This window comes from Misgurnus anguillicaudatus, chromosome 1, assembly GCF_027580225.2.
Source record: "Misgurnus anguillicaudatus chromosome 1, ASM2758022v2, whole genome shotgun sequence".
NCBI classification, from domain to species: domain Eukaryota; kingdom Metazoa; phylum Chordata; class Actinopteri; order Cypriniformes; family Cobitidae; genus Misgurnus; species Misgurnus anguillicaudatus.
Window position 1 is genome coordinate 4893849 of NC_073337.2, and position 12743 is coordinate 4906591.

The 12743-nt window shown below is 35.4% G+C and overlaps 1 protein-coding gene across 6 annotated transcripts in view; it reads right to left on the bottom strand.

The window, feature by feature from the left end:
- Positions 1 to 12743, bottom strand: part of tfec (transcription factor EC) — a 57824-nt gene that overhangs the window by 8773 nt on the left and 36308 nt on the right. For 2 of the 6 annotated variants that reach the window (XM_055191287.2, XM_055191288.2), the window contains exons 3-4: positions 4551 to 4790; positions 4202 to 4303 (exon numbers count right to left, since the gene is read on the bottom strand). In XM_055191287.2, coding sequence (XP_055047262.2) covers positions 4202 to 4303; positions 4551 to 4790 — 342 coding nt within the window. Of the gene's footprint in view, positions 1 to 4201; positions 4304 to 4550; positions 4791 to 5022; positions 5231 to 8258; positions 8428 to 10486; positions 10676 to 12743 lie in introns of those variants that run through there. The other 4 variants (XM_055191290.2, XM_055191289.2, XM_055191292.2 and 1 more) reach the window with 4 other exon arrangements.

The window sequence follows — 12743 nt, forward strand, 5'->3', positions numbered from 1 at the left end:
TAGACATACAGACAGACAGACAGACAGACAGACTTACAGACAGACAGACAGACAGACAGACAGATGACTCTGAGAGACACTAGAGGGGGCAGTAGAGCAACTGAGGATTAAGCAATGGTATTTTTGTCTGTACACTTTGTTTCAAATAAGCTCTAAATGGGTGATTCTCGCGAAATTAGACTTATGAGGTATTATCAAACATTTTGATAAAAAAAGTAAATGCAAAGTAAGAGTATCAAATAAGAAGCAAACATCTCTTCATGTACTATTTTGCACATACAAACCAATTTTGTTGTTTTTTTCCACATTTAAGGGGAAATTTTTCATTACCGCAACGTGTCCATGACTGAATTTGGGTTTTTTGACATGGAAATATTTATAATTAAAAAATCTAAAAAATAAAAAGCTTCAGTGCATGTTATACTATAAACATTTACAGTAAAGAAACATGTGATATTTGGTGATCATTGGTAAATGTAGAGACAATAATAAGGAATATAAAGGTTTCCAAGAAAAAAATGTCATCCTCCGCAACAATTTTCAATCATTGTTTAAGCCCTCAAGGAACTAACATTTCCCCAAAAAAATTGTTGGGACATAATTGACTGTGACACTTAAGATGGCTACCAGGTCAGCAGTTCTTATTTTTTCTCTCCAGATAAAAGTTAAAATTTAGTTTGTGATAGTACCTAGACAACGTTTTAGTTCTCATTACCGAAACATGAGTTTGTAAATTCATATATTTCATGTAATATCATGTTGCGGTAATGATAATTTTTATAATGATAATCTAAATGATGTAAGTAATTCTATAGGAAATATTTTTAAATCCTCCAAAAATAATGGTTATAGTAAGTTCAAACCTTATATGTGCAAAAAAATGGCTTCAAGGGCTTTTTAAAAAAACACCTTTCTAAGTCTGGATTTCATGAGAATCACCCAAATGTGTGTTGCTGCCAGCTTAAATCATTATTTACAAAACTACTACATTGCTAGAAAATGTAAAAATAAGCAGCATGATGTTAAAACAAGTCAATTCAATATACCATTTAAACTTTTGACTTGTAATAATAAGTTCACAATACTTGAACAACATAATTTGAATTTGTAATACATTTTTAAAGTTAAAGTAAAATCAAAATATTTTACATAATTTTTACAGTGAACAAAAGCAGCATAAAACTCTAAATAGCAAATTTCTTGGTGTTTTGTACACTGACCTTTATGCATTTATCCAAAGCGACTAACAGTGCATTCAAGCCATACATTTTTATCCGTACTGTATGTATATTCTAGGATTGAACCCACAACCTTTTGTGCTGCTAACACATTGCTCTACCAGTTGAAAGCCTAATGGATCAAATCCTGGTTCTCAAAATGAATGTTGTAAGATTACAGAGGTCATAGCATCACAGAGAGAAAGACCGGTTGCTAGTTTTTCCACCGCTCTTACACGCTCTCCATTATCTCTGAGGAAGAGAGCATGCTTATCAAAATGAAAGATTGCCACAGTCTCTTGACTGCTCGCGTAGTAATCACTTCAATCCATTCCCATCATGTTAGCAGATATGTTAACACGGGGAGGCGGCTTGATGCGTCGCGTCGTATGACTAATTAGAACGAATTGATCCGTTTAAGCACGGTCTTATTTCTGAACAAGTCCACTGGGAGAGAAGATATTAGCTCAATCCAATGCCTGACTGCTCACATAAATACACAACTCTCTGTCTCAATGTATGGCATCCAAGGCCTTCATCTTCCTTTCTTCCTATCATGCTTTACATCAGTGGTTCTCAAACTACCACTTTTTGTCCATTAAAGATTTAAAGTGGTCCACAAGTCAATCGACTGATTTTAAAGATGCCAAAGAATGCATTGATATAATCTCTTAAATTTGTTCTTTGATATTTACATAGAAGTTATGTAACTTTATTAAGTGCAAAAATTGTCCAGAAACGTATGAACCTGCAAAACGTAACTGTAACATTAGGACTTCAGCCTAAACATTAGCATATAGCATTAACTAACATATAGCACTACGGCGGAAACGTGTCGGTTGTCATATACTTCTACATCGTCATCTTTGTTGTTGTTTTTTAGCATTTTTAACAACACTGTTATTAATTGAATATCTTGACTGTGACATCGCAGTTGTTGTTATCTTGAGATTGGCCTGTTTTCTAGCGGTCTTTTGCGTGCACAAGGTTTACATAAAAATTTGCAAATAAACGCGTTTGAGGCTACCAATACGTCATTACCTATGGCAAGCCGTTTTAACTTTTATTCGTTGAGTTCTTGATATCAACAATTCAATTTTCACTTGTTAAAATGTTAATTCTTAATATCAATAATTCGATTGTCACTAGTGACTATGTTAATTTCTTTTATCTGAAATTGTATTTCTGATATCAATATAATTTCAGATATCTAAAATGGCTTTTTTACTAGTAACAATCCTATTCATGATATCAGAAATTAAAATTGTCACTAGTGACAAAGTAACACATAAAACATTGAGTAAATACTTAAATTTTAATTGACAGAGTCTTTGCTGTAAGTTTTTAAAGATTCAATTGATTAAAACATTTTAGTTGAATGAACTATAAAGCTAGTTGAGCAAACATACTTTTTTTATATTTGAGTCAAGTTTGGGCCAACTAAAAAACATCAATCCAGGTAACACTTTGGAGACAGAATTGAGTGAACATAAAATTTCTGTGGAACTAGTTACTAAAATAATTCATTGAGCCAACAATTTATTTTTTACAGTGTAGTGGAAATGTAATTCTTGATATCAACAATTCAATTATTGATATCGAGAACTGATTTATTGATATCAATAACGTAATTGTTGATATTAAGAATTAACATTGTTACTATTAGAAATGTAATTTCTGATATCGAGAATTAAGATTTTAACTAGTGAAAATGTAATTGTTGATACTAAGAACTCAACAAAATGTTAAAACGGCTTGCCATACCGTGTAAAGAGCTCTTATTATTCATCTATGCCTAAGTAAATACAGTTCTTTATTCTATAGCACCTTTAAAAAGTAGACATCAAGAATAGCTCATTGTTGAGAGGTACCTACTGTAACTCACTTAATGGCAATGCAAAGTTCATGGGTTTAATCCCAGGGAACATGCATAATAACAAAAAAATATACATTAGCTTGAATGCACTGTTAGTTGCACTGGAAAAAAGCGTCTGCCAAATGCTTAAATGTGATAAAAATACCAAGTTATATTTTCCCACAATGAATGATTTTATGTAGAAAACAGTACATCACAAACAATTACTTTAGGGTCACGAATGTAAACGTAATGTAGATGTGTTAGGTAGCAATTTTTGTGTCATCTGGCACTCGAAAAAGTTTATGAAGCGTTGCTTTACACGCAAGTGATTTTTGTATTGTTTTATGCGTCTCTTTCAGCATCGCATACCTCTCCAGTGAGTTCAGGTGGTCTGTAATGATGTCTCAAGCGATTCTTTGTCCGGCCCTGAACGTCAGTATAACCTTAACAATTTCACACTGCTCTCTTTCTCTCCCACACAAACACACACACTTGGGCCGCTTATATGCCCAAATGCTTAGCTAAGGGTTTTTCAGCAGCCCTAGTTTGTCAGCAAAATGTGGCCATATTTTACCATCAATTGGCTCAAGGTGGAGTTTACTTTTTGACCACATCTGTTTTTCTTTTCTCTTTTCTGTTTCTGTTTTAAAAATGTCAACATATAGCGGACCGTTCCATAAATCACTCATTAACAAGTAAGACGTACCTCTCTGTAGGGCCACATCATGAACAGACTAATCTGTATTGTTCCTCCATTTAAAGCCTGAGATTTAAAGCCCCCCATCCCTTAAAAACTGTGATCTTTGACTCTCAGTGTGAACCCACGTAAAGGCAAAAACCCTTAACATACCAAAGCCTGGCATGTGTTTGTGTTATATACACAATAAGTAGCTTATATTTTTGTTCAAAGTGGACTTCAAGCACCTCTGCAACCACACAAAACCCTTCTTGTTTATTTATTTGTAAAAAGTAAATCCTCTTCTACACTAGTAGTTAGTCGCTATCTTACTGTTGAATATTGGTATAGTTAGCTCTTCCTCGGTTGTAAGACTTCTTACAACCAAAACGCTTCTGCTAAATGACTTTCACATTGAAGGGAAGAAAGAATGAAAACCTGATGACTTACGTTGTTTTGCATCATGATGCCTGGCTCCATGCAATCCAAACCCCCATCTTTGAATCCGCTTTCAAAGCTAATGAGATCATCAATAACTTCATCCATTGGAAACTGAAAGAAAACAGTGATTAGTGTGGCGTTTCTCAGATGAATTTGCTGGTTTCGTTTCTTACAGTCAGCGTATAAGCGATAAACTTAAATAAACCATCTCTCTAATCCAATAAAAGGCCATTCATCATCTCAAAAAAGTGAATAAACCACCTCTTATCAGAGTAGTTGACGCTTTTAAACGTGATCAGTGCTGAATGTTTGAAGTTACTGATGAGCACAAAAGAGAAAATGAGATCAGTGGAGATACCTCGCTTTCGTGATTGTTAGCCAGCGTGAGCAGGGTGACGGGACTCCCCGGCGTGCTACCGTCGGTCATGGGTGGCATGTGTCCATTGCGCATGACGGGCACTGTGCCCAGGGCTTGGCCCGGGTGAGGGTGGGCGACCTGGTGGGCCTGGCTGGCGTGCTTGTTGCCCAAAGTCAAATATTGTTTGACTTGGTGGGCCTGGTGAAGGTTGTACTTGGAGTTCTCCAGGTGGCTTTGAACCTTTGGAAAAAAGAGGAGACACATTGAGTTTCCAACATAGGATTGTTCTGGTTTAGCATAAACAGATACTATTACACAATTCTCGATTGAAGCAATCCGACAACAACAATCTCAATTCCTTCAGTCAGTGTAACACATGAAACACTTCAATGTAACTTAGTTACCAAAACCAAATACCAACACGGCCCTTGCGTAAATCAAAAAGTCAAAGAAGAACACAGCAAATCCTTACGGTAGAAACTCGACCTCCGTCTCGCATGTTGTAGAAACTACAGTCGGTTAAATGTGGCATTCTCGACCCCTTCTTTTCCACTTAGTTAGGATCCAAAACCGTTAGAAGCTACCAAGAGGAACTTAATGGCTTAATTTGTACTAAATCCCAGACCTTTGGTTTCTAGGTCCCAGTAGATGGCCAGAGGATTACAGATCTGACAGGTTTGATGACTGCATGGCTAGTGTCTTTTCCCTATATCACTAATGCAATGGGACCGCCCAGTTCTGTTTGCGTGAAGTGGCCAATCCCAGACTTCCCTGTCTTGCCACTTCTGCTTTAGGGGGTCAGAGACAAATGCAGCTTGTTCTTTGCGGTTTCCAAATGACCCAGGGGCCCATCTTTGGACAAGACTCACTAGTCAACATTGTTTTCTCAAAAACTAACTGTCGTGAACCGGTCGCTCTCTAATTTTAGTCTACAATAGTATCGTAAAGCTGAAAATAGGAATAAGGCCATTTATTTGGGGTGACGGAGGCCATGACTAGTAGCCGGGTGATTCTCACGAAACCATTGAAACACCACGGCACTAATGATTTTAGCTTTAAAATGTGTAAAATAGTAACATTAAAAAGCATCAGAATTAACACAATACTGTGTTCTACCTTGCACAATGTGTGATTTCAACATAAGAATTTATAATTGTAAATTTTATCTCATTTCTGCTGAAATTCTCATTACCGCAATGTGTCCGGCTGTGTTTGAACATGCGTTATGTTGTAATTTAATCAAATTAACACAAAAATATTAAGAAAAAAAAATGGATGTTTTGCTAGACTACTTTAGAAGACAGAAAAAATATTTAATAAATATTCATGTATAATAATAATGAAGAAAAATTAGGAAAATTATGTGTTCTCATCCTCCGCAACACTTTTTGAGAACAGTTTAAGCACACATACAGAATTTTAATAAAGTTTGATTTTGAGTGACCAAGCACATGGACCAGTTACTTCAAGATGGCTACCAGGTAAGATCATTTTTTTTACAGTTAATTTGAAATATTGTCTTGTCAGAATGCTTACACGACATTTTGATTATCATTACCGCAACAGATGCTTATTAAATGTTAATTTAATTAATAGAAGCATAATACTTATTGTAAATGCATGTGCAGAATCTCCAAATTATGTTCTTTCAGGTTTGTCATGTCATTTTGAAAATATGTCAGTGTTGATGTTTTCTGACTGTTGCGGTAATGAGATTTTTTAGGACTACTTTTTTTAATTGTGTTACAAAAAGTGTTAAATGATAAGTAAAAGTTTTAAATTAATGTTCTCATTTACTCCAGACTTTGTTTTTCAATGTCTGGTGGGAAAAAAAGTAAATTTAAGCAATTTTTACATTTTCATGCTTGACATTTTTAAAACCAAGTTTTCGTGAGAATCACCCAGCCGTTATTGTGTTGCATAAGCTTACAATACTGTTAAGTTACTTTTATGGCATGCAAAGTATTTTTGGAAAAATCTGAATGTGAACTTTTTGGGACCACTGTGTAAAATATTATTTGAAGTTAATGGTAATTTAACTTGCTGGATAAAACCTTTATTGGATGACGCTTATATGGTAAAAAATGCTATATTTTCAACCCGGCTTTGGATCAAAAAGGAACAAACATAGCCATTGGGTTAAGTTAACCCAGAAAATGTTTATAAGGGTTAAAACATCCCAGCATAGATTAAATTAGAATTCACTGGATTGGGTTCATCACTTTTTGACCCAACGCTTGGTTGAAAATAACCCAAGTGTAGCATTTCTGGACAAACTGACTCATCCTACAACTCTTAAATGGAAAATTTTATCCCATACACACCGAAATAGTTCAAATTCAAAGAGGCACGGACCAAATCGGATCTTCTCTGCCCCTTTGACTTTATCTTCAACAGTTCAATGGAGGTCTTTTGCTGTTTATCAGCCTTTGCAAAGCTCTTTTCATTACACACGCTGGATTTGTCCTTAAAAGAGACCTTGAGTGTAACGTCTCTCTCATCCCAGTCAAAGGTGAAAGAAGTCATTGTGTGTCCGAGACCTCAGGAAAGTAATGGCTCAGTTCTGATTCGCCCCTTATCTGTTGTAAACTGAGGATATACGACTGTTAACTCATTCCAGCCTGTAATTTAATTGAAGTTGAAATAAATTTTGGTCCCGCAGCCCTGTGGATACGCGGCCTACGTGCAAAGTTAAAATTATATTAAGTTATAAAGTGTATTTATTAGAAGTAGCACACGAGAAAAAAAGGCGTATGGGGTAACTAAACATTTAATATGGAGTTAATGAGCTTGTAATATTGTAACACTGATACATTATTCAGGAAATGCAGTCCAGCACCCTCTAGTGTAAAACAAGCAATCAACATTCCTCTTCATTCATAAACTGACTCTCAAAACAAGAAGTATAGGCTACGTATATCATCTAGTGCAAATGTACACACGTTTTATGGAAGTGTTCATTTTAAGACAACCATATGCACTTTAACAAAACATAATAAAGACAAAGTAAATCAAACTGCACTGAAATGTTTCATTTGTTGTTGTTTCCGGTTTTTTTTTTATTGCATTATTGCGTGAATATTTAGTTTTTGTTAATGGTGTAGTAGGCTGTGCTTTGATATCATGCAGATGCACTTTCGGCAACCCAAGTTCGAATTTCGACTCAAGGTCCTTTTCCGATGCCGTACCCTTTTCCCTGTACTTTTCTTTCCTCTCTTTACATACTGTCTATTAAATAAAGGCAAAAACATATGCAACTGGAACCGTGCAACCTGTTAACAGTAAACCACAGCAGACTCGAAAGATACAGTCCTGGTGTGACACAATCTTGCTTCTACTATCTCAGAAATAAAAGTACAAAAGCTGTCACTGGAGCAATACCCTTTTAAAATGTTTTTTTTTACCATAATGAGTACCTCAGAGATACACATTGGTACCAAATGTATACATATCTGTACCTAAATTGTAAATATTAGGACATTTTTAAAGTGTACTGTCCTAGCTTTTGTAGCATTTCTTTTGAGAATGTATACTGTAGTTAGAAACAAAAGAAAGGAACTGTTAAGAGTAAATTATGAATAAATAATTAAACATATATTTTACAGCAAATTTAATGCACAAAGTGAAATGACTATTTTATGAAAAGAAATTCTCCAAAATGAAATAAAACAAATTATTGACGGTAAATGAAGAAAAGATTTCCTTTACCTTAACATGAGCTGTAGTGTAAGTGGCTAGAAAATCTGCATCTGTGCCTTGAATGGCAAGCTATAATCTGTTGTTCTTATGTGATGTTGCTTCATTTTATTTCAGGGTTAGTCAAGTTCTGGTTTCACTTCAGAAAATCTGAGTTTTGAAACACCGGGGGGTGATTTTTATCGGCTTTAGAAATTACGGACAAAACCTTTAACGCCCACAAGATAAGTCATGGCGGGCACAGACATGTTAAAATTAATCGAAAGGTCAAATGGTGTAATTTTTATGTGGCATTTTACTTAAAAAAAAAAAATGCAAAGCTCTTATTGGTTTTTCAGACAAATGTTGTAATGAATATTCCTCCTTAGAATCAATGCTGTTAGACCACAACACTTTCTAAAGGGAAGAGAAAGTAAACACACACACACACACACACACGTACACACACACATGTACACACAAATCTAATTCATATCAAACTTCCTTGTCCAAAAAATAAAAGATTCAAAGTGTTTTTTGGATTATAAGTTATTCTCTTGTCATTTCTTTTTTTAAATATGTCACATTTGTTCATTTGGCAGATGTTGGTTTCCAAAGTGATTTTCAATGCAATGTTTTTTCCTCTGAACTGAACCAATGACCTTCACTGTTAGACATTTTATTGTATATATGCGGTAACTCACTGGCAATGTGTTGCCAGTGAGTTACTGTAGCTGCCCCATTACAGTACCATAACTGTACATGTTTTTTACAGTATGATCCCTTTACCGCAGTTCCATTTTACAGTATAATATGCTTACTGTAACCTAGTTTAAAAAAATCGCCCGTGTTGTAGGTCTGTAACTCCATAGATATGTATAAAGGGCTAGATGTCTCGCCCGCGCTGCTGGCCAATTGAGTGGAACGTCCGCATTTGGCGGCCATCTTACCACAGGCAGCTCGCTCACTCATAGCAGTTGAGTTTTAATGGTGCAGGTACTTTTAAATGACCATAACTTGCTCAATTGTCTACCAATTTTCAAACGGTTTGGTTTGTTATAAATGTCAGAGATGTATCTATGACAATGCATACTTAATTAATAATTTTCATGAATCATGTTAAAGCATCCAGAATTATAGCCACGTCAATAATGTTTGTAAGAAACCAAACCATTTGAAAATCGGTAGAAAATTTATGGTCATTTAAAAGTACTGGCACCATTAAACACAATGCTACGAGTGAGCGAGCTGTCTGAGGTAAGATGGCCGCCAGGTGATGACGTTAGAGACTCCGCCGTAACACATCTAGCCTTTATACATATCTATGCATAGCACTACCACAGTGCCACAGAGTCACTTAATAAAAGTTACTCGCTACACTCCCCAAGTAGCCTTTTCTGTCACTCTTCCGACACGACAAGGAGCGAAATCTTGGCGTCACTAGTGTTTTGAAGTCTTGAGGTCAAATTCAAATCTGACGGTCAAGCATTTATCAATAATCCCTTTCTTGTTTCTATCTACAATTCTCAATAAATGATTTTCACTGCTGAAAAACAATTCACATTTTGAAATTTGCTTCACTGCTGAAAGCATAACAAATAAAATGTATTTCATTTCATAGATATATTTTATTTGCTTTTATAACACAGTTTTATTCAACTACAGTAGCACTACTGCTGTTGTTTTACAGCAGTCTACCGCAAATTCAAAACATACAGTAAATTACTGTAAATTAAATGTTAATACCCATAATGCAATGCATATTACAGTAATGAACTGGAAAAGAAAATGATGGTATTTTACTGGGCATTTTGGGTAAGTAACTGTAGAAATTACAGTTAAGTCTAACAGTATACATTACTACACTCTTAAAAATAAAGGTGCATCACCATTTTTAGCTGAATGGTTCCATAAAGAACCTTTAACATCCGAAGACACCTTAAAAAAGGTTCTTAAAAAGGTTATGAAAGAAACAGTTCTTCAAGAACCTTTAACTGCATGGTTCTTTGAGGAACCAAAAATTTTTAATTTATTTAATCACTGTGAAGACCTTTTAAGAGTCCAGTTCAATGCACTACTGGTTGAGCTACCGAAAGAGTTTTCCTAAAAACAATACTTGTATAGATTCAAGGTTACAGCAGTACAATCTAAAGTGCAAACATAGCTTTGCTCTGCTTATCAAGACCATTGCAACACACTAAACACAGATACATACAACCAGTATTTAAAATCTCTCTCTCCATCTCTCTGCAGCTACATACCGGCATCAGTTGAATCTCAGTAAGCGAGATGACTTTAACCAAACAGCACCGGCTCATGGTCCAGTTACAGGTCAGTCAGCAGGTACCACAAGTGCCCAGACCCTCAGAGCTCTTTATCTTCAAAACACAATCCAGTGAAGTTGGAATGGCTCAGTCCGGTGTGTAGGCAAACGCGACTGGAATAGCAGAAGGATAAGTGCGGTTGTGTGTGTGGCTTTCCTGAGCTGTGTGTGCAGAATCGCAGGCCCGGGAAGGAAGGCATGACACATCGGCTTTCTCAGCTATACGGCTTCCTCTCGACAGGATTGTTCTGACTAGCGGTCATTTAAAAGCCTGACGGAGGCAGAATTTCAGGTGCTAGACACACGGAGGATGATGCTTGTTATTTGTTCTTGGTTATTTCCTGCTCGACCATCTTTAAAAGGCTTATTCGGCAAATTCCTGTGATAGGTTATCTTTTTAAAACTTACACACACGAAATATAAATCAAAGACACCAGATACGGCATGTGTACACACACAAGTATTCAGTTGAGCTAAAAAGAGTACACACATTTAAGGGCACAAAAGTGCATGGCTCTAACAGTACAGCACCAAGCTTTGGGGAAGTTCACTGTTTTTAATGTTTCTTGTATTATATTTTTATTGAATTTACTTTATTTTGCAATGCTTTTCATTTTACTGTACACACATTGCAAATGTGCCATTCTGCCAGAGTTAAATTCGCTGTATTGATGGCAAGGAATTTAATGCTGGAAAGTAGAGAAGAATATAAAACTAGTATTTCAAATGCATCATCTTTTTTCTTCTAAGGTTCATTTGCATTACATTAACATTTATAAGTAGATGCTTGGTAAAGATTGGACATAGCTAAAGGATCTAAACTAGCCAGGACATGGATGTGATGGGTATGAGCATCCTCTTGTCTCCCTGTTTCCTGTTTTAAAGGAAATGCTGTGGAAAGTTACCAGTAATGGACTAGAAGGTCTTTGAACCCGAATGTGATTCTGTTTGGTAGTGTTTATAGCCTGTGTTTGCGTATTTACCCCCTCGCCGAGAGTCCTGCTTGGCCATTTTTCTGTGTTTTCGCTGGGCCCGGCTCACCTTTGTTAGTCGCACATACAGTATGTATAAAAGATGAGCTACTTCCTGTAAGAGTTGGGGCGCTTCTGAGGCGAGACATCAAAGTCCAGCTCGCACATCTGAGAGCTGTTTTATCCAAGTAGAAAAGGAATGCATAATAACCAGAAGGCTTTAATGATTCATATATAAATTAAATATTACACTCATTTTAACTGTATGATGGGGGTTCTCCCCTCGGTACTGCGATTTGAGTCTAACAACAAAAAGTTGTGTGTTTTTCATTATTGTCCAAGATTTGCAACTCTTATATTTTAAATGTACCTATATTCATTACAGTACACTATTCTAGGTGCTTTACACTATTAAAGAAACATTTTTAACATTTAAAGAACCTTAAAATGGTTCTTCTGTGGCATTATAAAGCACCTTTATTTTTAAGAGTGTGTATACCTGTACACTGCAAAAAAAATATTTTTAAGAAAAAATCTTTTTAGTATTTTTGTCTTGTTTTCAGTAAAAATTATCTAAATTTTTTTTAAATGAACATGCTTTTTCTTGATGAGCAAAACTACTCAAGAAAATAAGTCTAGTTTTTAGACCAAAAATATCATATTTAAGTGATTTTGTGCATAAAACAAGCAAAAAAAATCTGCCAATGGGGTAAGCAAAAAAATCTTGAATATTTTTCTTAAGCACTAAATTCAAGAAAAAATTGCTTACCTCATTGGTATATTTTTATTTTTATTTGATATTTTTGGTATATTTGGACTTATATTGGGTTGTTTTGCTACAGAGCCCCTAAGAGGACATGGAGAAAAAATTAAATAAAGCTCATCAAGAAAAAGCATCTTAATTTACGAATTTTCAGATATTTGTACTGAAAACAAAACAAAAATACTAAGAATTTTTTTTTTGAAAATGATTTTTTGCAGTGTTAAATTATAGAAAACAATAAAACATAATCTCCAACAGGAGACTGAATTAAATAGATGTCATAGGTCTTCTTGCCATGATGCCAGAGTGGGTTTATGTGGCTATTAAGGGATTTCGAGTAGTTGGTATGACATGACTAGTTGGTTAATTACTGGTCCAAGTCAAAGCACCCAGTAAGTCACCATTATATTCTCATCCCTCAATAAGTCCTCCTTCCTCTTTCAATTTAAGTGTAGGGGATT